General features: G+C 48.9%; 1 protein-coding gene across 1 annotated transcript in view; it reads right to left on the bottom strand.

The window, feature by feature from the left end:
- The window catches only part of M6PR (mannose-6-phosphate receptor, cation dependent), a 39,096-nt gene extending 13,325 nt beyond the window's left edge, over nt 1–25,771 (bottom strand). The window contains exons 1-6 of the mRNA XM_088476907.1: nt 25,267–25,771; nt 15,588–15,737; nt 14,853–15,025; nt 10,965–11,074; nt 10,544–10,674; nt 1,237–1,363 (exon numbers count right to left, since the gene is read on the bottom strand). Of these exons, the coding sequence (XP_088333033.1) occupies nt 1,237–1,363; nt 10,544–10,674; nt 10,965–11,074; nt 14,853–15,025; nt 15,588–15,736 (690 nt within the window). The 5' untranslated portion in view covers nt 15,737; nt 25,267–25,771. The remainder of the gene's footprint in view (nt 1–1,236; nt 1,364–10,543; nt 10,675–10,964; nt 11,075–14,852; nt 15,026–15,587; nt 15,738–25,266) is intronic.
- Between the last annotated feature and the right edge of the window lie 816 nt (nt 25,772–26,587).

Raw genomic sequence — 26,587 nt, 5'->3', positions numbered from 1 at the left:
GCGCCCGCTGCTTACCTTAACGTCCCCCGTGAAGTCCGGCCACAGTCCTGGGCGTCTCGAGGTTTTAGTTAGCCAAAACCCCCCAGACACCCGCCGCAATCCCTGGCACCATGCCAGCGTCTCAGCGCTGGCGGGGTGTCGGAGTGGCAGCACGGGCATCCGCTGGACTGCCCCTGCTGACCACTCTAGTAGTTTTTAAGAGTTTTCTGGGGCTGTCAACGCAGCCCCTCTTGAAGTGACCAGACTCCATGCCGAGCATCTACGAAAATGAGGTGCCTTGGCTTGGGGATGGGGTATAGGAGAGGGGTCCGGTGCATCCTGGGAGCACAAGTTTAACTGTTGAGGTGCCAGAGACTGACATCATCGCCTATACCCCAAGGTCTCCTGTGGAGCCCTTTGGACCCTGCAGTAGAAAAAGAGACTACAGATATTAATAAAACTTAAATACATTGCTCTCTCCTGGCCTGGGGTGTCACACACTGCTCTGGTGCTTCTAGCACACTCAACTGATGCAACACTGCTGAGATACAGACCAGAGTGTGCTAGAAGCACCAGAGCGACACCCCAGGCAGTAAAGAGGAACTGCAGAGGTTGTGACAGGTGCTGGGTGCAAGAATGAACACGACATAACATATAATGAGCTTAACACAACTATTCTTTGAATTAGTAGACACAAAGTGTCTCATGCGTCAGAGCTTACAGGCACATTTTTAAAGACAAAACAGCAGGACAAGTTGCGTGGCCAGGTTTCAGTGGGACACACAGATTTGCAAAGCCGGGTGGGCAAGTTTATGGAGGAGCAGCAGTTTGCGCATGCAGAGGGGAGGAGGCGGGCGGTAGCAGAAAGTAGGAACACTGGTGTGCCTCGATTTGCAGAGCATAAATGAAAACTTCCTCTAATAAAGACAGTGCTTGTGTTCCCGCACTCATGAATAATAGAAGCCATATAGGTGGCTAAAGCAAGAAGTATTTTAGCAGAAAAAGTTTATTTAGTTGAAAGGGGTGGTAGTGGTGTAGACTTTGGTGAGAAGTTACATTATTGCACAGTGCACCTCTGGAGATGTTGCACCTCTCCGCACATCGAGGTTCACATTTACTTTGCAGAGAATGCTCCTGAGGGCAGGAAAGAGTGCTTCACCTTGAAGTGCACCGCATGAATCATCGAGGCACACCGGTGGTGCACATTATAAATGATCTCTTACAGAGTTCAAGATAGTTTCAAATTAGAATACTAACCGCTACAAGGTTGCCAAACTCTTGCCAGAAGGTGTAATTTGGGAACTGCTCCATACCTTTGGCTCCCACCACAAAGCGCATATACAGGAATCCGCAGATAATATACAACGCAACCAGCACGGCAAACCTGAAGGCGAGAAACAATACATGAATTACAGTCTGGTTTAGTAACACTAGACGTGATGAGGTCGTCAAGCCCTGCCTCCTCCCCAGGACATTAAATTATTAAGGGGGGACTTTTAGGAAAGATTTCTCCCTACCCCCCTATATGAACCCCTGCAGAGTGCTTAGAACAAGTCCCATTATACTTAGAATTGAAGGGGTAGAAGTGGATTTTACACATTCATACATAAATTTTAGTAAATACGCAGATTTTTAGGGCTAAATTTATCAAACCTTCCTAAGAGAACAAGTAGAGGTGATGCCAATAGCAACCTGTCAGCTTCTACTACAGTGGTTCTCAATTTAGGTCCCAAATAGTTCATGTTATCCAGGTCATCTGTGTATAGTTAATATGTGACAGTTGAAAAATACACCTGTGCCCTGCTAGGTGACCTGGAAAACGTGAACTGTTTGGGGTCCTGATGAGCGTGTTTGAGAACCCCTGATCTAGATCATTCTCTATAGTGATATCTACAATCTGATGAGTTGCTTTCAGCAACACCAACACTTGCCCTCTACATAATGCAATAAGTAACGGGTCGGACTGATAATGACTTAGTGAATGGCTGCAACCGATCAGTGGGCATGAAAATTATTCCAAAATGCCCGACTGATCCAATAATTAGACGGCCGCACCTGGCAGTGTATGCGCTTCTGCGGCGGACTACTCGGCATTTCCCCGGCTCCTTCACGGCGGAGGAATGGGGAAAGGGTTCCTCGGCCAGTGAAGGAACGCCGATTTCGTGGCCATACACGCACATATCTCACAGTGTACGGTCACTATATCTGATGGGTTTCAGCTGGTCAGATAAAAGGTCTGTGGTCTGACAGTGTATGTCCAGCGCTAGAAGGTTTGATAAATCTCCTCCTCGGTGAGAAACGCAGATAGAAGTCAGACAAGCCAAAAGTGAAGAAGAGTACATCTGAACAGTAATTTAATCTTGACTGCATGTGTAACACAACCATGCATACAAAAAAATGGATAACTAAGTTGTGCACATAGGGCAGATGTATCAAACTTTGGAGAGAGATAAAGTACCAACCAATCAGCTCCTAACTCATTTTTCAGTCTGTGACAGTTAGACACTAATTAGTTGGTACTTTTTCTCTCTCCACTTTCTCTCCAAGGTTTGATACATTTCCCCCAAAATAGTACTATAAAAGCTGAAAATATACTAAGCACTTAGCAGGATAGTACGTTAAGAAATACTGTAACATGGAGAACGCATTGAATGCACGCTGCTTTTCTAGCGTGTGGTCTTTCAGTCACCTATCTTGACCAGATGGAAGCCAAGTGCACACAAGTCACACCTGTGGCATTTAACACAATGCCAGTAGGCGGCGTTATATGGTACTAAATCAGGGGACTGCTTCTATCTGCCCTCTTCCACTTAACTCTTCTCATTCATCGCCAAAAGTGGTAAAAAAAACAGATTATGGAGGATATAACTGTGCCTAGGGTTGAATGTGTCTGTGAACTGCGCATTCTCCAGAATGAAGTACATACAACTGCAGGCAATACAGAGTCGTAATGTATTTCAGGGGTGACTGGGCTCTAACTGAGTGTTCTCATGTAGGCAAAGTTCACAGAGGGTGTATGGGCAGAATAGTGGGTTGTGCAGAGTTGGTTGTAAGCACAAATACACCTGTTTGACTATAAGTCAGAGGTTCCCAATCCCTGCCATTACAGTACAGGGTTTCTGGATATCCATTCTTGAACACAGGTGACGTGCACCACAGTCAATTTGATTCAACCATCTGAGATCAAGCTCGGATATCCTTAAAACCTGGACTGTAATGGCTGAGTTTGGGAACCTTTGCTATAAGGAAACCAAGCATACACATAAGTGACAGGCAAATCATAGGATGCCTACAACTCTGCAAATAGGGGCAAATATGACCGATTCTTGCCCAACTCTGCATTAGTTCCAAGGTCTGTATAGAGGCATGATGCCAATCATCTACTGTAGGAATTATATGCTCCTAGAACGCATCAAAGCTTACCAGCAGAAGCCAGAATAAAAATCTCTCAATGTTCTAAGGAGCTTTGATTTTAGACGGTGGAGCAGGACGGAGTTGCTACCCCTAACTATTGATAACTTGGTGGTAGAGAGAGTTAAAGACTTTAAACTATTAGGTACTGTTATTTCAGAAGATCTGATGTGGACCTCTAATATTATATCTATGGTGAAGAAGGCTCGACAGAGCCAATTTGGTCTAAGGAAACTGCGCGCTGCAAATTTAACTACGGTAAATTTGGTTAGGTTTTATCGCTGTATTGCTGAAGGCATATTGACGTAGTGCATTACAGTTTGTTACGGCAATAGCACTAAGGGTGATCGTAAGTTCTTAGAGTGAGTTGTACGTACATCTGTGGGTATTATTGGCTGTGATTTGCCATTAAAGATATTTCTACTTCAGGGTCCACAGGGTTGACCTTGCGGTATAGCTGGATCTGGATCCACGGGCACCACGCAGTTAAAGCTTTTCTGCTCCCAGGATGCACTTGGATCCGTCCTCCTCTATACCCTGCCCCCGAGCCACAGCACCTCAGTTTTAGATGGTGCCCGACCGGAGTCGGGTCACCCTGGCGCAGTGGGGCTGCATGAGCCCCTAAGTTTTATTTTTTTATTTTTTCAAAGAAGATTTTGTTTATTTATTTTTTTACTATCTTCAGAGCGGCAGCATCAGACTGTCCATCTGGACGTCTACGGTGCCGCTCCAAAAGCCCCGCTGGCGCTGCGACGCCAGTACTGATCTGGGGATTGCAGCGGAACCCCGGAGTCAGTACTAGCGTGGCTCCGGGACCTCCCACAAACTGCTGAGGACACACGGGGCCAGGTAAGCCGCTTGCAGCGCTTCGCGCTGCGCGCGGGGGAAGCAAAGGCAGTCTTCAGCCGCCGGTCTCTGGGGAGAGACAGACGGCGCTAGTAGCGGCGGCGGGCTCCCCCTGCATCAGGAATGCCCCGCGTGACCGCTGGACCACCAGGGTGTAAGGACCGGAAGGGAACCGGCATCCCTGGGGGTTAACTAGCCAGGGGAGGCAGCCTTTCCTGGTTTAGCGGCTCCTCCCCTCAGCCCAGCGCGCCTTCTCTCATGCGTGCTGGCGTCGCTGGGCCGTTCTCTCTCTCGGCCACTCCTCCTCAGAGCTCTCCGGCGGCCATCTTCTCAGGGCAGCAACGCAGAGCTCCCAGGCGGTATCCAGTGTACTGGTCCCCCTGTGTACCTCTCCCCTGAAAAGGAAAGTGTTCGCAGCGCTATAGCCCTCCCAGCCACTGAATCTGGGAGGTCGATTGTAGCTGAAGGTGCAGTGAGTATTACTTCCTGCATGGTATGTGACTTTTGTAAGTGCTGCTGTCTGTGCTTATTTCTCCTTACTGTCAGCTTATACCTATCCCTTTCCTTCTCGTAAGGCCCGCAGGTGCGTGGGGGAGGGGGGTTCTTTCTGTGTACCTCACTTATATAGATCTACGTATTTGTGAGGTCCGTCACATACAGTGGTGTGCTACACAGTACCATATTGTGGGCTGTTTGTGTTACATACTTGGGAGTGCGCAGGTGTTATACGCCTTTCCTCGTTTCGGTGATACTCTTTTATTGCAAAAGTTTGTGTGTCATGTCTGATGAGGAGAATGAGCGCTCCGTGGCTCCTGTGTTGTTTTCCTGCCGACGCTGTTCGGCAGGGGTTGATGGGGTGGAAATGTCTCAGGACGGTCTGTGCGGGCGGTGCCAGCTGGTACCTGGTCCCTCTAAACCCCCGGTGGCGCAGGATCCTCCTTGGGCGATGTTTACACAAGTGCTGGCACCAATCGCGGACCGGCTTGCGGTCCCGACTGCTGTCCCTTCTAGGGCGTTGCCCCAGCCTACTATCCCCTGTTCCCCGGGGGTTACGCATCTGGTGCAGTCTCCTCCCGTGTCTCAGACTGTGGGTCCTTATGCAGGATTGCCTGTATATGTGCAGTCTCCCACGGTGACGCAGCAGTCAATGGTACCCTTTCAGGGGTATCCTCAGACGGTACCCCCTCCCTGGGTGGATGTCCTCTCCAGCTCGGTTCAGAGCCTGGCGGCCTCGTCATCGGCTTTTCAGTCACTGTTGCACAGTGATTTGCCCCCAAAGGCGTCCAAGCGACCTGTTCCGGCTTAACTGGCGGCGCAGTTCACAGACACGGACGTGTCTTCGGATGACGGAGAAATCCATGAGGACTCTGACTCGGATGCCGGGGCCCAGGAGGTGGAGGCTAAGTCCTCCATTAATGTGCCGGCATTGGTTAGGGCGCTGCAGGCCATCCTTCATATAGAGGATGTGCCGGCTCCTAGGTCGAAGTGCCCTAATTTTAAAAAGGCCAAGGTAGCTTCGACTGTTTTTCCCCTGTCCGACCAGTTGACGGATCATATGGCGGGGCCTGGCAGTTGCCCAGCAAGAGATTCCAACCGCAGAAACGGTTGGCTTCCAACTATCCTTTTCCTGAGGCTCATTGCAGGAAATGGGAAACTCCGCCTGCGGTGGATTCCCACGTCACCCGCTTAATTAAAAGCGCTACGTTGCCTTTACAGTCTATCTCCTCCCTGAAGGATCCCACGGACAGGAAAGTGGAGACTTGTTTAAAGTCTACCTACTCTCTCTCTGGGGCTGTGGCCCGTCCGTCCATGGCCATCTCTTGGGTGGCTAAGGCCATCGAGAGCTGGGCCAATGCTTTGGAGGATACCTTTCCGGATGATGCTCCGGAGATCCAGAGAGCGTTGATAGGTCAAATGAGGGATGCGGCTTCCTACATTGGGGAAGCCTCGTTGGATGCAAGCCTGCTGACCTCTAGGGTGTCGGCACATCGGTCCTTGTGGCTGCGGTCTTGGAGAGCTAACGCAAACTCCAAAAAGGGCCTGGAGGCCTTACCTTTTAATGGAGAGTTGCTTTTTGGTCCAGACTTGGACAAAATAGTGGATACTCTGGCTAAGTCTAAATCAGCCTTCCTCCCTTCGGCTTCTGCACCTACCAAGGTACGGAGCTCTGCCTTTCGGTCCTTTCTGGGTTCAGGGCAAGGCCAAAGGTCAGTCCTTCCCAAGGCAGTCGGCGACCAAGGCCGCTTCTAAGCCCAAGAAGCAGGCTTGGAGTGCCAGGCATCCTTCTTCCAAGCAGGAAGATAAACCTTCTGCCTGATGGGACGGGCCTCCCTCTGGGGGACCCCAGAGTGGGAGGCCGACTTCTTAAATTTTCCCAGTGCTGGCACAATACCACCACGGATGCCTGGGTTCGAGAAGTAGTCTCCCAGGGGTACGCCCTGTCTTTTCAGCACAGACCGCCCCACCAGTTTTTCTGCACGAGTCCTTCTCAGGACAAGACCAAGACTTTCCAGATTCAGGAAGCTATAGAATCCTTGCTGAAAGCAGGGGTCATTGTTCCCGTTCCTCAATCACAACGAGGTACGGGGTGCTATTCTTCTTCTGGTGCAGAAACCCAATGGTTCTCATCGCCCTATCCTCAATTTGAAGTCTCTGAACAAATTTCTCAGAGTTCCCAAGTTCAGGATGGAAACGTTACGTTCCATCATTCTGGCGATGGAACCGGGGGATTACATGGTGTCCCTGGATATCCAGGACGCCTACCTCCATGTTCCGATAGCACATTCGCACCAGCGGTATCTGAGGTTCGCTATCCTTCAACATCATTATCAGTTCCGGGCGCTACCCTTTGGCCTCTCCACGGCACCGAGGGTGTTCACAAAGATTATGGCAGTCATGGCCGCACATCTTCGGAACACGGCTGCTGCCGTATCTGGACGACCTCCTGTTGCTGGCGAGCTCCCCGGAGGTACTGCTTCAACATCTCCACTTGACGATCGCCTGCCTGCAAGCGCACGGGTGGTTGATAAATTGGAGAAAGGCCTCCCTGATTCCATCACAACGGATTGTTCATTTGGGAGCCCTGCTGGATTCTCGTCAGCAAAGGATCTTCCTGACTCCGGAGAAGGTCTCCTCCCTACAGCTGCGGATACACGGTTGTCTGAGCAGTTGCCGCCTGTTGGTTCATTTGGCTTTGAGAGTTCTGGGGTCCATGGTGTCGCCTTTCGACATGGTGGAATTTGCCCAGTTCCATTCCCGGCCCCTGCAGGGGCTGATTCTATCGGAATGGAACGGGTTACCTCACCGGATCCGCTCTCAGATGCTGGTGTTGTCCCCGGAGGTTCGGCAGTCTTTGGCTTGGTGGCTTCAGACAGTTCATCTGGTCGAGGGGCGCCCCTTTTGGATACCGGACTGGGTCCTGCTCACGACGTATGCCAGTCTCCGGGGTTGGGGGACAGTGACCGGCTCATTGTCGCTTCAGGGTCGTTGGTCTGCGGAAGAAGCACTTCTCCCCATCAACATCCTGGAACTGCAGGCAGTATACAGGGCCCTGCAGTCGTCCGGCCCCGCTCTTCATGGAAGGGCGGTTCAGGTGCAGTCAGACAATGCCACCACGGTGGCATATATCAACCACCAAGGAGGAACTTGCAGTCGGGCAGCAATGTCGGAGGTGTATCGCATCCTTGCTTGGGCGGAGTGCCACATTCCAGCGATCTCGGCAGTCTTCATCCCAGGAGTCCTCAATTGGGAGGCGGACTTCCTCAGCCGTCACGACGTGCATCCCGGGGAATGGTCGCTTCACCCAGAGGTGTTTCAGCTACTCGTGGACAGATGGGGGCTGCCAGAGCTGGACTTGATGGCCTCCCGTCACAATCACAAGTTGCCCGTTTACGGGTCAAGGACAAGAGACGCAGGCGCATGTCTGGTGGACGCGCTGTCGGTGAAATGGACGTTTCACCTGGCGTATCTGTTTCCTAGGATATCCCTACTTCCTCGGGTTCTGCGGAAATTCAAGCAGGACGACGGCACGCTCATGCTGGTGGCTCCGGCGTGGCACAGATGTCCTTGGTACTCCGATCTGAAGAGCCTCTCCATCGACGCTCCGTACCTTCTTCCTCAGCGTCGGGACCTGTTGTCTCAAGGGCCCTGCCTTTACCCGGATCTGGGTCGGCTGTCTTTAACGGCGTGGCACTTGAGACAGCCGTCTTGAGGTCTCGGGGTTTCTCCAGTTCGGTTATTGGTACCATGCTCAGGGCGCGCAAGCCTGCTTCCGCACGGATTTACCACAGGGTGTGGCACACTTACTTTCAGTGGTGTGAGTCCAGAAACTATGATCCTCAGGTGTTCAGAGTTTCTAGGATCTTGGAATTTCTTCAATCAGGTTTGGACCTCGGCTTACGCCTTGTCTCTCTGAAGGTTCATGTGTCTGCTTTGTCAGTGTGGTTTCAACGATGGATTGCTACACTGCCGGATGTTCTCAGGATCCAGCCTCCCTTTGTGCCTCCTGTAGCTCCTTGGGACTTGGCGGTGGTGCTACGGGTCCTGCAGGGTCCTCCTTTTGAGCCTCTTGAGTCAGTGGAACTCAAGTGGCTGACGTCTAAGACAGTTTTTCTCCTGGCGATTGCTTCTGCCAGGAGGGTGTCAGAATTGGGGGCGCTTTCCTGTCGCCCTCCTTTTCTGATTTTTCACCAGGACAGAGCGGTACTCCGCACTCGTCCTGAGTTTTTGCCTAAAGTGGTCTCAAAGTTCCACATTAATCAGGAACTGGTTGTACCAGCTTTTCAGTCACCTGATCTTTCAGCTGGTGAGGCTTCCTTAGATGTAGTCCGGGTGCTTAGAATCTATGTGGACCAGACTGCTTCGGTTAGGAAGTCTGATTCTTTGTTTGTCCTCTTTGGTTTTCCCAGGAGGGGTTGGCCTGCCAACAAACAAATGTTAGCCCGTTGGCTTTGTTCCGTTATTTGTGAGGCTTATGCACAGGAGGGTTTACCTGTGCCAGCCTCTGTTAAGGCTCATTCCACTCGTTCTGTGGGTCCCTCTTGGGCTGCTAGACGTGGCGCTTCTCTGCTGTTCAGCTGTGTAAGGCGGCCACTTGGTCTTCAATTCAGACGTTTTTGAGGTTCTATGCGTTTGACACCTTCGCCTCTCAGGATGCATCCTTCGGGCGCCGGGTACTCCTTCCAGCACAGGAGCGTCCCCGCCCTTAATTGAACTGCTTTGGGACATCCCCAAGGTCAACCCTGTGGACCCCCTATGGACCCTGAAGTAGAAAACAAGAGATATGGTAAGAACTTAGCTTTGTTATCTCTGTTTCTACGAAGTCCATAGGGTCCACAGGGCGCCCGACCTGACGCACCTGGCTTCATATGGGCTGTGTGACTGGTCACCGGTTTTCCGTCTCCCATTTCTGTGTGTATGGTTTTCTTGTGTGTTCCAGTCTTACTTATCTCTGTTTAGTCTCCTCCTCCGGCCTGGGCTGCTTACCAACTGAGGTGCTGTGGCTCGGGGGCGGGGTATAGAGGAGGACGGACCCAAGTGCATCCTGGGAGCAGAAAAGCTTTAACTGCGTGGTGCCCGTGGATCCAGCTATACCCCCAAGGTCAACCCTGTGGACCCTATGGACTTCGTAGAAACAGAGATAACAAAGGTAAGTTCTTACCATATCTCTTGTTATTTATTGAAAACTGCCGTAAGGGAAATAGCATTGTACAAGGGAGTCCTAACCATTGCATATTTTCCATACTTCCATAAAAACTACGCTCAAGGTGTAATAAAGCTAGAACATTTCGATTTAAGAAAAGCTTTTTCCTATCGGTTATCCAGTTTTAATCAGAAATGGTTATTTGTAACTATATGCGGATGATCTGGATTGTAATTTTGTTGTGTTTTTTTTGCAATGATAATAAAAAGTATCCATCTATCTACATTATCTATAGTATTTACCTACAGTATCCATCTACAGTATCTATCCACCCACAGTATCTACCTATCTATATATTTACAGCATCTATTTATAGTATTTATCTATAGTATCTACCTACAGTATCCATCTATCTATAGTATCTATCTACAGTATTTAGATATCCATGTATCTATCCATCTTCCAATTGTGTTTTCTTGCTAATTTTCTTATTGAAGAAACCAGCAACTCAGTATTTGGAATGAGAAGCCATAGTGCAGGTGTAATGCCAGCCCAATCCCTTATAAGCAATAGGTTTGCGGTTCCCTAAAACTCCTGATCCACTGAGAATCTAAGTTTGTGATAGACAGATTTTATTTCTGCAATGACCCTCTCATATAAACTCACACAATGAGTAGGATGGAGCCCACGCTGAGATGATATTCCACCGCAGGGCAGGCAACACTGCTGTCCATCTCAAAGAGGTAGAAACATTCTGTTAACTTTTGTCTCTCCTCGTTAACCATCATGAAGCCATCCTGCCACAGAAGAAAGAAAAGAAATATGCTCAAATATGGATCCCCATTAGTGAGATATATAATATATAGAATAGAAAATATAAATATATAGATTTTATGTATACACACCCACACACATACATTTGCTATTACAAAAATCAAAATAGACATACAAGCCACATTTAAGAAATTTTTTTTTTAAAATAGTTCAGCAAAGGGGACCTCACGGTTATTTACACCCATTAGTAATACTAAAATTGCCACTCAATCAATGCTAACCCTCAACCCTCCGATGTCACCTAAGACCATACCGCCAGCGTGTCTTTGTTACAGGATATCATGATCATAGCTTTCCTTGGTTCTTTACCGCAATGAGTGTCATATCTATCCCCGGATTTGTAGGAAAGCAAAATCCAATCCGCTGTGGAACAAAAACAAATAATGTAAATATTAAAATAGCATCTGTTCCTGGGTACTTTATTCCAATCTTAACTGTAGCAGTCAGCTTCTAAGGCCATGTATACAAAAAAACAACCACCTCACTTGCGCTTATGAGTTGTTCCGTAGTTCATGTCACGTGTCCAGAATGTTCCAATGTAGGTAATCTGAATCAGTATGTATGACCGTCGGCCGCATGGTTCAAATGCCAATGCTGGAAGCCCGGTAGGGGGTGAAGATCCTGACAGTGGATTTATGTAACTAAGGCTAACCCTACCTCCCCCCAACCATCCCTTAGTGGTGCCTAAACCTTACCTTTCCCCCAGTGCCTAACCCTAACCCCCTGCTAAGTGCCTAAACCTAACCCCCCGTCCCCGCAACCTACACCCAAGTCTCCCGGGTGGGGTGCCTAACCCTAACACCCCCTTTCCCTAGCCTAACCCTCCCGGGGGGGTGCTTAACCCTAAGTCCCTCCGGGAGCCCTGAAACCTAACCCTCTCCCCCCTGTGGCTGTCCGCGCCCAGCTTACCTTCGTTCGGTATGCCAGGCGTCGGGCTCTCGGCGTAGGTCTAACTACAGGCGTCGGGATTTTGCCACCTGTCATTAGTACCCTGCCGGGATTTGGCAGTTGGGAAGCCGGTGGTCGGCATTTCGACCGTCAGCTTCCTGACTGCATCCCAGGTAATCTACAGTACATGAAAAGTACAAAAGTACAATGTGGATTACCTACATTGGAACATTTTGGACACATGTGACATGAACTACTGAAGGAACAACTCATAAGCGCAAGTGAGGTTGTTGTTTTTTGTATACATTGTTTGGAGTTGGTAACTCTGTTGCAAGCTTTGCGGCTTTGAGGTGCAGCGCCATTGTATTGTTAATTATTATTTTTTCACCTGCTAAGGCCACTTTGTGGGCTGAACCATTAACATTCTATAGCTTCACAAGTAACCCGTGGCATCAGAAAGGCTTGACGTGCCCCAGTGATTCTTAGTACATACATGTCACAGCAATCTCAATGGACCATGGTAAAGATGTAACATATATTACATTTGTAAGAATATACAATGTAAAAGCATATACAATTTCAGCTTGCCTGACTTAGATTATGGGCATGGGCACTAAAGCATGAGTTTGGCAACATCTCCACTGTTTGCAGAATATAGGCAGTATCCTTTCAGTATGTTGTATATCTGTGTGCGACAGAGTCTGTATACGAAGAACAGAACTTGGCGTGGAAAAAAGCTGCGTCATCATAGCACCTCGTATACCGATTCAGGGCTCAGACGCACATCACATTAACCAATGCGGTCTCTTGAAGCGGTTTGTCGCATCAGATTGCAACAAAACAGATTTTGGGGTGAAAGAGACGTGAAAAAGAAGCTCGGCGCAAGCACCAAACAGCCGATACGGGTCGCTTGGCGCCACTGCAGCAACAGTGCATGACGACACATCAGTACCAGGGGTGGATTAAGAGGAGAGGTGGCCCATGTAATGCCTCCATAAAGGCCCCTCCTAAGTGATGTAGGTTGGTGTAGTTTGGGTAATATGTTTGCATGAACTATAACCATCTTGTATGGCAAGATAGTAAAGAAGACTCCCTTTTGGGGGGGGGGGGGCACTCTTTAGTGTATACAAATATGCAATAAGTTTGAAACATAACTTTTATTATTCTCTACACTTTAAAGCAAGACAGACCCATTATGCACAAGACTCAAACACTAGCATGCTGGGTAATGGTCAACGATCGCAGGTCCCATTGTTACCTGGTCGATATCGACCAGGTTATCGTCCATACGTGCCGACAGATTGCTGGTCGTTTCAGGGGACGAACGATCTGAACGATAATGATATGAACGATATCGTTCTTGTGCATTTTTATAGTACCGTGTTTACGCACCATAACACTACAGGTGCCCCATGCAGGTCTCCAAAAATCAAATAAAATAGAACAAAAATAGTTGTAAGAAAGAATATAAAATAAAATTTCTCCCAATATAATTCTGTTTAGGAGAAAAATCGTTGCAAATTTTAGATATTTGTTCTTACTTGAAATCATTCGAAGCTGCAGAAGCGTGCTACGTGGAACAAGATCAAAATATAGTAATGAGAAGCTCCGTGATAATTGGATACTTAGATCTTCATTATGTTGCATATAACAATTGTGATAATCATAGGATCATATATAGATGAGTGCTCACAAAAAAGGAGTCTTCTTTACTATCTTGCTATACAAGGTAGTTCTAGTTCATGTAAACATATGATATATTACTCCTGGGGAGCACCACCAACTATTATTATATGAAGAGAGTCATTTCCCTAATATTATTATCCAAAGTTGGTTATATACAATATAAACTGATAAATTGTTTATCCGCTGTGGATTTCCCCAAGTTCTCTCTATATAGTTGGGTTAATAGCCTTCTGTTTAAGTAGAAGTATTTTATATTGAATTTGGTAGAATACATTAATCAATGGAGGGACTGACGGAGCGGAGCAGCAGACCATGAACCTTTACCGAGGAAGATCATCCTCGCAGCTACATTCAAAATGGATTGTAGTGGAAAGAGTCTGTTTTGGGGAAGACCAGTATGCTGGTTACACACTGGCAGATATATTGTCCGATCAATTGATCGGCCAATATATCTGGTGCCCGTTGGCCAGTGTGCACCAGCGATATGTCTGTGAATGACGTCGTTAACTGACATATCGCGCCAGCTCTGCTGCACAGCCGATAGATTTATTTATTAACAGTTTTTTATATAGCGCAGCATATTCCGTTGCGCTTTACAACTGTAAGCATTAATAGAACAAAACTGGGTAATAACAGACAGATATATAGGTAGGAAGGCCCTGCTCGCAAGCTTACAATCTATAGATAGATATATCTGTCCATCAGCCAGTGTGTATGGGCGGTCTACCGACATAGAGCAGAGGAAGCGGGGAGGGGGGCAGCCACGCCCCCCGGCCAGCAGCAAAAGAGACAGATTATGGTCATTCAGTGCACTCGATCTGCAGATATATCTTTCCAGTGTGTACCCACCTTTACTGCAATAATCAGTGCATGGATTAGAGTTTTTGCAGTGTCTTGTGTAAAGGTGCATGCACACGGGACGATTCGCCCCATGAACGAAATTGTCCCATGTGTCCCCGGCAGGGGTGTGCTGTGTGTCGTTAGCAGAAACACTGAACGAAATCAAGAACGATTTAGTTCAGTGCCGGCCACCCTCCCTCATCCCCGAACATGTTCAACCTGACAATATCGTCAGGTTGGACGGGAAGTTCGGGCGATGAACAATAACTACCAACTACAAAAGGGAGTGCGCATTGGTCGTTATCGTTCATCGCTTTGGGGCTGAAAATGAACGTGTGTACGCAGCTTAAGAGATGGTCATATTCTGGATATGTATTTTAGATGTTTGTAACAGGATCTGGAGTCAGACTAAATGCGGGGGACAAAGAGGAGCTCAGATTCAGGGACGCCACCTAGGCAGCGGGCTTTAGGGGTAGGGTTGATTCTCAATCTGCCAGTAACTAAATGCTGCTACATAAGGGCACATACAATGAACATCCTCTTAAAAAGGGAAATATATCATTTATAAATATTATTATTATTAGAATTACATTATTCTTTATAAATAAAAACAATATGGTTTAAGTCAGTTTACAGCAAGACCGGAACGTCCAGTCGTATTGCTGCATTTCACTACCGTACAGTAAAGCTTTACACATTAATTAGACCCAGAGAGACATAGTCTTACATCCGTTGATGATGTGGGTGTCATTGATGCGGCCAATCACAGTGGTCTCTGTGGTGCCGACTTTGGTCTGCACTAGCCCTTCATTGGAGCTTTTGCTGCTATTATCAACCCGTCCACACACTTCAAACGTATACGTGTAGGATTCTGTCTCTAGCTGAACAGTGGTCTCAAACCTGAAGTTAAAAAAAGTGCATTAGATGATCCTGCATTGCTATCAACATACATACACCCCAGTCATTTCCACACCCACGTCTTATTCACATCAATCAATAGCTCGGTCAATTAACACTGCTTGGATTTATCAATGTCAAAATAGCTTACTGTCCCTCAAACACATTTATTTATCTTTCACAGAGACAGTATAGTGTGTTATATTAATTATTAATAGCGTGACGTGCTTCATCAGGGAAATATAATGTATGCAGTAGTCAGCATGCCGGTAGCATCAGATACATATTTAAAAGTTACTTATCTTGTTATTAAATAATAATTTGCACGTCACTATTTTATCGGTAAAGAAATAGATTATTTCTCTAATGTGTGGAGATCTTTTCTGACTTGGGAGCTACCTCATTATAAGTGTTTTTTTTTTTTTTTTTTACTTCCTCTCAGTTTACACATTCAATACTCTAACTCATAACTTTCTGCGCACCTCACACATGTGTTGCATCAATTTATCACCATTCGTCTGTAAATGCATCTGTGACCCGAATGCTCATGGCAGCGCATGGTTACCTCTTGTGCTTCAATGGAGCCAGCTTCTGGAGGATATCACGTTCCGTTTTAGATTTGTCACCTACCGAAAGGATGCAATCATCGACAAACTGAGCAGTGGTCGTGGCCGAGAGAACAGCTAGGCAGGCGCACCACAATTGTGCATACATCCTGTAAAAGAATAAATACTGAGTATGGGAACAAGCAAGAGAATTCTGTGGTGCACAAAAGGGGGTCACAGAGGTCACAAGTGCAACCAGGCAAATGACTCGGGGAGAGTGTGTGTGTGTGTGTGTGTGTGTGTGTGTGTGTGTGTGTGTGTGTGTGTGTGTGTGTGTGTGAGAAATACAAGGAAGTGTAACCTCTCTATACAATATAACAGTGGTATTAAACATAAGACACTCAAGTTGTTGTAGAACTATACATCCCAGCATGCCCTGCCTTGCTACAGTTTAGCATGCCTGCATAGCAAAATTGAGGCAGGGCATGCGGGCCACATGTTGAATACCCCTGCCATATAACAAATGCCACTCTATGTGCCAAAACGCCCCGCTGTTATTTTTTTTATTTATCAGAGTGAGCCTGAAGGAAGAAGGATCATTGCATGGAGCAGAGAGGTCGGAGGAAGGTTATTACAAGAATACTGGGAATTCACCATTAGTGTACATACATAGATATAGGGCCGTATTCAATTAGCCGTGATAAGTTTTCGCCGGTGACGTCATTTCGCCAGGCAAGAACTTATCCCCGTATTCAATTCCAAAGACTTTTCGCCAGTGCAAAAAGTCTCTGCCTCGTAACCAGCGGAAAAGATTTGCCTCTGAATGCAGGCGGAAAAAAGTGCAGAATGGGGGATTTGGGTGCAAAGTTGGGGGAACACCCCTGCAGCCTTGGGACAGCCACCCCAAAAAGGTAAACTGCGTCAAAAAAAGTTTAAAAAAGACTTTAGATCACCCCAAAAAAGTACTTTTGCTTTGGTGGCAAAAAAGTCCAAAGTTGGGGGACAAACTTAAAAACTAGCGAAATAGACCCCAAGTATGTCCCAGGTGTTTTTTTTTATTGCAGGTGATTGTTGAAGGTGTGTTTTTTTTTTTTTTTTTTTTTAAAAACCTCACTTTAGCGATTTTTAACCATGCTTGCACCCATTTTCATGTACCCCAAATTTACAGGGACTAGTTATTTTTTCCACAAAAACTGCTAAATGCTATTCTTCACCACTTGTGCAAAGACCCTAATTAGCAGCTATTGAGAGCATTTAAGCACCCCAAATACCTTCAGCAGGGCTATTCGGGGGGTATCTATAGTGATCCCCAATGTCAGAGCATCTTTTGGGGGGTGTCGGCTGATTTCCACAAATCTGACAGCACTTTGCCTGTTTGAGGTTCGCCAGCACGCGTTTTCACGTCCTTTGGAATTGAATAGGGCGAAAAGCGGCCGCGCGCACGGAAAAGTGTTTTCTCCAAAAACACGCGATATAGGCGGAAAGTCTGTCAGGCGAAAAGGACGAGACTTTTCGCGGCTAATTGAATATGCCCCTTAAAACAAGAGTTTTCATTTTCAGCATTTAGCTACACTTAAATGCTAAATGTGTAGAAGCACTGCAGCACCAGTATACCCCTAAAACTGCTTACTTTATATTGCTGTAACCAGATTAGAAACAAGGGAACATGCACTGCAGATGCCTAAGGCACAGGGAAATTGGCAAGAGGCTGATACAAGGGCAAACACTCATCATGCCTGAAGTGGATTCTTTCTTCTGCACATAAGAATGGCAGGGAGCCTGTATAGAGGAACTACTTATTTCCTAATAGCACAATGGAACCAAAGTATGTATGGGGATCATACTTTGCAACTAGAGCATGAGGAAAGTGAGGAAACAGGCCCAGGAAACGCCCATCTTAGTAAAAAGAAAAAAAAATGTTATTTTTAAAAGGTTTAATTCTTATTTACTATAAACTGAACCATTTGTTTTTGTATCCAGACTGCAGGTTCAGATAACATTTGTGCCATCTACTGTTACATGTAAGATATGGTGACTTGAGTGTGGATTATGGCCGTTGCTTCATGCAATAAAAGGGGCAGAAGCCTACTTAGCAAACATCTCACCTGCATGAAGGCGCCATAGAAACGTGTGCGAATGGCTTATGAAGTTGCACATGACACAAATGACAAAAAAAAAAAACAGCAGCCGTCATTTCCTTGACTGGCAATGCATTCACTAGCCACATTTAAGCACACAAATGCCGGCTCAGATTTCATGTAACTTGCATGAAAATAATATTTGGAAAGTTTATTACATTTGCAAAAACAGCAGTAACTGCATTCATCTCCTGTATTTTAAAATCAGAGCATCAATGTATACACACAAAGTCCAAGCATCAGGTTCATTCCCGTTCAGCTGTCCGCCGTGATAGAAAGTGTTGAGGGCATTAACAGCCAATCACTTTGCTACTGAACGGACCACGTTACTGCAGGAGAATTGGTATCAGAACCATGAGGGCTACCGCGAAATGACTCCCGGGCCAAAGAGTTGCCTTTTATTAACCAATGATGACATGCATGTAAACGCAAAGAAAAAAAAAAAAACACTTAGCGAAATAAAAGACAAGAAGAGAATAGAGTTTTCAATTAGTTGCAGGATTTATCGGTTATATTATATGGGCTCTTTGTCTCCTACGGAACATAACTGTGTCGTTAGGTACAGTAGGTAAATATTGAGGCTGATCTTGCAGTATAACGTATGCCATGGAGCATGATTTGCAGTCAAGTAGCCCATTTTGAACCGCCAGCTCGATTTTTACACAGAACTGTAGCGGTATCTCAGGCCATGCTCCCCTGAAAACTCTAAATCAGCTAATGCTTATTACAGTTCCCCCCCCTGCAGCAGAAGGTGGATTCTCTTGGTGCAACAATAGCTCCCAACTTTATAACAGGGGACTGACAGCAAAAATTAGTCACGCTTGTTACCGTGATAGGTGCAGTAACAGTGATACCTAATTAGGGTCACTCCCCCGTTTTCAAAAGACACGGCACGGTTTGGGTGGCAGGAACATTGCAGAGAGGGCAGACATGCACTGGGCTTAATCCAATTAGGTGCGATTATCTCGCACCCACGAGTAAGTGTGGCTGTATACCGCACTTACAGTACCTTCGGACTCAGGGAGGGGGCATTTCAAAAGGGGGCAACATCACGGTGCCAGGATTGTTGTGCCGACTAGAACATTATCGACAATGTTCTTGTTGCCGTAACTCCAGATTACAGAGCTCCAACCCGGCTACTTCTGAATGCCACCAGTCCGGCAACATTTTCTGTGGAGAACACTGCAATGGAATGAACTGACAAACCATTTTGTAAGGGTTACATTTCGAAATGCTGAAGAAAAAAAAACAGTCTATGAAACATTTAATCAGCAGCAGCCATTATTTGCTCAGCCGACGCCAGTAACACTTACTGCTATGGTCCGCCATTTCTAATTCTACCCATGAGGGCTGAAAAAATATGAGATATGGTAAGAACTTACCCTTGTTATCTCTATTTCTACGAAGTCCATAGGGTTCCACAGGATACCTTGGGGTATAGGTGTGACGTCAGTCGCAGGGCACCAAAGAGTTAAGCTTTCAGCCTCCCAGGATGCACTAGGTCCCCCTCCTATACCCCGCCCCCAGGCCAAGGCACCTCAGTTAGTTACCAAGCCATAGGCCGGAGGAGGAGAAGGAAGAGAGAGAACAAAGATCTGGACACATACAAGAATCACATTCTCACCAGAGGGAGACGGAAAACCGGTGACCAGAGCAAAGCCCATCTGCAGCACAGGTGCGACAGGGCGGGAGTCCTGTGGAACCCTATGGACTTCGTAGAAATAGAGATAACAAGGGTAAGTTCTTACCATATCTCATATTTTCTACTTCAGGGTCCATAGGGTATCCACAGGATACCTTGGGGATGTCCCAAAGCAGTATCCTTTAAGGGTGGGGACGCTCCTGTGCAGAAAGGAGAATCCGCCGCCCGAAGGAAGCATCCTGAGAGGCGAAGGTGTCAAACCTGTAATACCTCACGAAGGTATGGACAGAAGACCACGTAGCAGCCTTGCAGATCTGAACTGCCGAGGCACCACGTCAAGCTGCCCACGAAGGACCCACAGACCTAGTGGAATGAGCCTTCAGAGAAGGAGGGACCGGTAGGCCTTCATGAAGATAAGCTTCAGAAATAGCCATACGGATCCAGGCTGCCAAAGTTTGCTTTGAAGCAGGCCAACCCTTTTTACAGAAGCCATAGAGGACAACAAAGCGTCCGACTTCCTAAACAAAGAAGTGTGGTCCACATAAGTCCTTAAGGCCCGCACAACATCCAAAGAGGCCTCACCCACGGAAAGACCCGGTGAGTTAAAGGCCGGAACAACTATTTCCTCGTTAACATGAAACTGGTAAACAACTTTGGGAAGAAACTTGGGCCGAGTGCGGAGCACTGCCCTGTTCCCATGAAAAACCAAGAAAGGGGGTCTACAAGAAAGAGCCCCTAACTCAGAAACACGTCTGGCTGAAGCAACGGCCAGAAGGAAAACAGTCTTAGCTGTTAGCCATTTAATATCCACTGAGCCCAGTGGTTCAAACGGCGGTCCTTGGAGAGCCCTCAGGACCACAGCCAAATCCCAAGGCGCCACAGGTGGAACAAAGGGCGGCTGAATACGGAGAACACCTTGCATAAAGGTGCGCACATCCGGGATTGTAGCAATCCTACGGTGAAACCAGACAGATAGGGCCGAAACCTGTACCTTCAAAGAAACAAGGCGAAGCCCATGATCTAGTCCCGCTTGCAGGAAGGCGAGAATCCGAGACAGACGAAACTCCCGCGGTGCATAACCTCTCGGTCGACACCACTGGAAGAACATATGCCACACGCGATGGTATATCCTCGCGGAAGACGGTTTCCGAGCTCGTAACATGGTACGCACCACAGAGCTGGAAAACCCCCGGGACCTCAGCATGGCCGTCTCAATAGCCACGCCGCCAAAGACAGCCGAGTCAGGTCCGGGTGAAGACAAGGACCCTGAGACAGAATGTCCGGTCGTAGCGGCAACCGCAGAGGACTGTCCACGGACAGACCCTGAAGGTCTGAGAACCAGTGCCGTCTGGGCCACGCGGGAGCTATCAACAGGAGCATCCCTCCTTCCTGTTTGAATTTCCGGACTACCCGTGGAAGAAGGGAGACCGGAGGGAACAGGTATGTGAACCTGAACGTCCACCGGACGGACAGAGCATCCACCAGAGACGCCCCTTCGTCTCTTGTGCGAGACCCGTACACCGGCAACTTGTTGTTGTGCCGGGACGCCATGAGGTCGATTTCTGGAAGACCCCACCTGTCCACCAGTAGTTGAAAAACGTCCGGGTGCAGGGACCATTCCCCTGGATGAACGTCCTGGCGACTTAGAAAGTCCGCCTGCCAATTTAGCACTCCCGGGATGAAGACCGCTGATATGGCCGGAAGATTGCGCTCCGCCCAAACCAGGATCCGAGAGACCTCTACGAGAGCCTCCCGACTGCGAGTTCCTCCTTGCCTGTTTATGTAGGCCACGGTGGTAGCATTGTCCGACTGGACCTGCACCGGGTGACCCTGGAGAAACCGCTGTGCCTGCAGGAGAGCATTGAAGACCGCACGGAGTTCCAAGATATTTATTGGAAGCTCCGCTTCTGTCGGCGTCCACCTGCCCTGGAACAAGTGTGGACCCGAAACTGCTCCCCAGCCCCGAAGACTGGCGTCCGTTGTCAACAGGACCCAATTTGGAACCCAGAACGGACGTCCCTTGTTGAGGTGGGTCGTCTTTAACCACCACGCAAGGGACAGGCGAACCTCCGGGGTGAGCACAATCGTCTGGAACTTCAGAGACTGAGGCAGCCCGTTCCACTTGGACAGGATCAGGTGCTGCAGAGGTCTGGAGTGAAACAGGGCGTATTCCACCATGTCGAACACCGACACCATGGAGCCCAGTAACCTCATCGCCGAGTGTAAGGACACCCGGCGGCTGTGCAGACAACTGCGCACCCTTGACTGTAAAGCAGAGATCTTGTCCTCCGTCACGAAGATCCTTTGCTGTCCCGAGTTCAATAAGGCTCCAAGATGCAGAATCCTCCGAGACGGGATTAGAGTGGACTTCTGCCAGTTGATTAGCCAGCCGTGCCGTTGCAGCAGTGCAATGGTCAGGTCCAAGTGGTGTAACAGGAGCTCTGGAGATCCTGTCACCAATAACAGGTCGTCCAAGTACGGCAACATGCGGACTCCTTGCAGCCGCAGAGAAGCCGCCATGACCGTCATCACCTTGGTGAAACACGTGGTGCTGTCGCCAGGCCAAAAGGTAACGCCCGAAACTGGAAATGGTCGCTGCGGTTGCAAACCGAAAGAACTCTTGATGGCGCAAAAGAATAGGGACATGCAGGTAAGCGTCCTGTATGTCCAATGACACCATGTAGTCCCCAGGTTCCAGCGCCAGAATGATGGACCGTAGGGTCTCCATCCGAAACTTCGGGACCCGCAAAGACTTGTTGAGTGCTTTGAGGTTGAGAATCGGACGATATGACCCATTGGGTTTCTGTACCAAAAATAGATTTGAATAGAAACCCTGGCCCCTCTGGGAGAATGGAACAGGCACTATAACTCCAGCCTGGAGCATAGTGTGCAATACCTTCCGCAGCTCCGTAGCCTTGTTCCGGTCTGATGGTAGACCCGTGGTGAAGAATCGAGCCGGGGGTCTGTGCCGGAAGGAGAGGGCGTACCCGTGAGAGACCACCTCCAGAACCCAAGTGTCTGTCGTAGTGAACGACCAACACCGGGAGAACTGCAGCAGGCGGCCTCCCACCCTGGGATCCCCCAAGGGGAGACCCGGACCGTCAGGCCGCAGGCTTGTCATCTGGCTTGGGGGCCGGACGTCTGGTACTCCATGCCTGTTTCCGGGACTTGCCCGATTTCTTAGGGCCAGCCTGTCGAGGAAACGACTGTGGTTTGGGCCTGCCCTGGGCCCTAGATGACCGAAAGGACGATGGTCCAGAACCAGAAGGAGCAGCGGCCGACGGGAGACAAGCAGATTTGGCTGCCGCCAGCGTGGCCACAATCTTATCCAGATCCGGACCGAAGAGAACTTCTCCGGTAAACGGCAACGCTTCCAGACCTTTCTTGGATCTGCGTCCGCCTTCCAGGATCGCAGCCACAAGGTGCGACGAGCAGCTACCGCTGCTGAAGAAATTCTAGACACCAGAGTACTACTGTCTAGAGCCGCCTCGTTGATGTAGGTGGCCGAATCACGGAGATTGCCAATCAACTCCGCTTGTTCGGCCGGACAGTCGGATTCAAAAGAAGCCTCTAATGAATCCGCCCAGCGCTCCATCGCTCTGGCAACCCAGCAAATGGCCATAGCCGGCCGTGCTGCCCCCCCTGCAAGGGAATAAGCGGACTTCAGGCAGATTTCTACCTTGCAGTCCGTAGCATCCTTAAGGGAGGACATGGATGGCATCGGCAATGTGGCACTACGGACAAGACGGGTCACGTGAGAATCCACCTGTGGAGGGGATTCACACTTAGCAAAATAATTATCCGCGAACGGATAAGCCACCGCCAGGCGTCTCTGCGGCTGGTATCTTTTGCCAGGTTGTTTCCACGCCTCCTCTAAATGGTCCACCAACTGACCCGAAAGAGGAAAGACTGTGGCATCGCCCTTCACATCTTTGAAAAAGGCATACTTAGATTTAGCCGCTGGGGGAACTTCGTCCTCAATCACCAAGGCTGTGCGGACCGCCCGAATAAGTCCAGGAATATATACTTTGGACTTAGCATCAGCGTCCTTAGTATGGAAAGGTTCCTGATCGTAAGGATCCAGAATCTCCCCATCATCAGACGTCCCTTCGTCATCCTCATAAGGAGCGGACAGAGACGCCACCGGCCTTTTATGAGGCCGCATCACAGACTCCCCTTGCAATACATCCGACAAGTGCTGTAAAGAACTCGTCAGGGAGTTAACCCACGCTGGCTCCTGAGAACCCGGGTGCGGGGAAATAGGGAGACTGTGGGGTACCACCAATTGTCGTGGGAACCCCTGCATGGGTGACGACACCACAGACTGCTGGGACAAACCCATCGGAGTAAACGCGGGCTGCGGAGCTAACTGGCCCACTAAAGCTGTTAACGCCTGAGCGAAACAAGCCCAGGGCGGCTCCTGTACCGGTGCTGTAACCGTAATAGGCCGCGCCATGGACAACACTGCCGGCAAAGGCCCTCCGCGCTACCCTCCCCCTCCGCTAACGGTACTTTGCACGTGGTACACTGTAGCCGGAGGGGAAAATCACTTTCAGACATGATGGCACCACGTATGTGACCTCTCTCACCAATTAAGTATTAAATAGGCGAGAGACCACCCTGCAGCACCGCACCGCAAGGGCTTTAGCAGAAAGAACAGGGACAGTAATAAAGCTGACAGTTTAGTGAAGAATAGTTACAGGCAGCGCTAGCACAGTCACATACAATGCAGAGAAATAACAATTCCTGCACTAACAGCGCTGATCACTCAACTACACAGACACAGGGCCTGGTAGGACACAGCGCTGCATACACAGACCTGAGCCACAGCGGAGGAGAGGTATGCGGGGGGACCCAGACCACGATGCTTCCTTCCAGACTTCCAGCAGCGTTCACCATGCGTTGCAGAGAAGATGGCCGCCGAGGAGCAGAGAGAAGCTGGCCTGGGGGAGGAGCGCTGACACAGGACCAGTCAGCACAGTGCAGAGAGGGCTGTGTGCAGCGGGGGAGGCGCCGGCTGTGAGACAGGGAAGGCGCGCTCCCCTGGCATGCATTTAACCCCTGGGACGCCGCAGCGCTACCGCTCTGCTGCGGTCCGCTGTCCCAGGGGGTAGTGGAAGCGCAGGTTGGTCGCCTGGCTCCACGCTGCAGCCAGTCCCCAGGGAGCCCCCTGCCTGGGGACTTAGGACCATGTGATCAGCGGGGACCCACCGCGGGACCCCGCTGCTTACCTCTGTCCCCCTTGAATCCGGCCATGGTCCGGAGCATCTGGGGTCACCGCTAGCTGTGACCCCAGACGCCCACCAGCATCCCCGGATCAGTACCGGCGTTCTGGTACCGGCGGGGTGTAGGGAAGACAGCATGGACGTCAGGACTGACTGTCCATGCTGTTCATCCAGTTGTGCAGCCACAGCTGCATGAAGAATAAGCTTCAGGGGCTCTTCTAGCCCCCACTCCAACAGGTGCACCCGACTCCGGCCGGGCACCAAACTAAACTGAGGTGCCTTGGCCTGGGGGCGGGGTATAGGAGGGGGACCTAGTGCATCCTGGGAGGCTGAAAGCTTAACTCTTTGGTGCCCTGCGACTGACGTCACACCTATACCCCAAGGTATCCTGTGGATACCCTATGGACCCTGAAGTAGAAACAACGTTCTCACATGCAAACATGTGGTCTTCAGTACATAACTGAATTACTAGGGAGTTCATACACTGCCATTAGCCCATGTTTTACGTGAGTGTGTCTTTGTGTTTACCCTTTAGGTGACAATAGACCAGAGATTAGCAACCTGCAGCCCTACAGCTGTTATGGAACCATAAGTCCCAGCAGAGACTGGCAGGGCAGTCAAGGACTTGTCTTTCAACAGCAGCCAGAGTGCTACACGTTACCTAATCCTACTATATAAACTGTGTACATATTACCTGTATATGTCCTCTTCTCTCCAATGGGATCCTGTAGCTCTCTGTAGTGGACAATCCTTCTGCACTTCTTAAGCAGCAAATATTTTCTTTTTTCAAATTCAAGTGACTCAAATCCACTCCAGGGAGCACATCATACCCCACACTGCACAAGACACCCCCCACCCTAAATAATCACTGGCATGTAATATCCTGACCTGTAATACTCTAGATCACAGACTGAGCATGCCAGTAGCTGTCCCTTCAAGTCACCAGTAACCACACACACCACCTACTGCAAGGACCCTCTAAGAGACTGAGCTGTGACAGGTGACCAGAAGCACCCCTGCTCCCTACCATCAAAGATCCCTACAGCTAATCATGTGACTCCTCATTCACTCCCCTCCTTTTTACTTCTCCTTCTGTTCTGCTGCTCAGCAAGACCGGAAGCCGGAAGCAAAGCGGAAGTAGAAGCAGGATTGGGCAGTGGGGTCTGTGTGTGTGTGACAGATACCAGTAACCAGCAACCTGCAAGGACCCCGCCTCCGCTCTATGGCTGTGAGTCACAAGGCTGTGGTCACATGCTCTCACATGGTCTCTGCAGCTCAGGGGTTCCGGCGGTGACGTCACCAGCTCAGCAAGGCATGACGGGATTTGTAGTTTCGTCGGCTGCATCGTTTCCTGCTGAACTGTCCAAGGACAGTCGGTTAGGTCTCTAGAACGAAGGTTGTTTCTAGAAGACCTTACCCCATTAGGGGTGGGCAAAAAGCGGGCCCAGCTGTTGTAGAACTACAAATCCCAGCATGCCCTGCCACAGTTTGCTTTCCAGCCGTTCTAAAACTGTTGCTAGGCATGCTGGGATTCGTACAGTTCAACAACAACAGCTGGTGAGCCGCTTATTGCCCACCTTTTTTAGAATGAGGTCCAAGGAAATTCCCCAATATCTCCCAGCTGTCCTTCTACACAGGATTTTATTTTCCGTATTCTTTATATTGGAAGCAATTATCACCATCTGTCTTAGGATGACATTATTGAAAGTGAAAAAAAATAATAATCATAAAATGTAATAATACTGTATTATAGGCTTACTCTACCAGGGCCGTAACTAGGGTGGTGCGACCAGCGCCATGGCACAGGGCACCTCAGGGCAAGGGGCGCTGTTTGGGCCAGTCAGTTTTCCTGTTTATTATCATTCTCACTTGTAGCTTCCTCTTCTTTTATTCCCAGCATCTCCTGGCCTCCCCTATCTGTTCCCTGGCCCTTCCTCTTTAAGGTGCACTATCTTATGTCCCTATATAAAAAATGGAGGGCTCTGTACTCTACTACCCCTTTAAACCGGGACACA

The sequence above is a fragment of the Taudactylus pleione genome, unplaced genomic scaffold (genome assembly GCF_031769625.1).
Source record: "Taudactylus pleione unplaced genomic scaffold, aTauple2 ptg000198l, whole genome shotgun sequence".
NCBI lineage: Eukaryota > Metazoa > Chordata > Amphibia > Anura > Myobatrachidae > Taudactylus > Taudactylus pleione.
The sequence above is the reverse complement of the archived record's forward strand: the minus strand, read 5'-3'. Positions and strand labels throughout refer to the sequence as shown.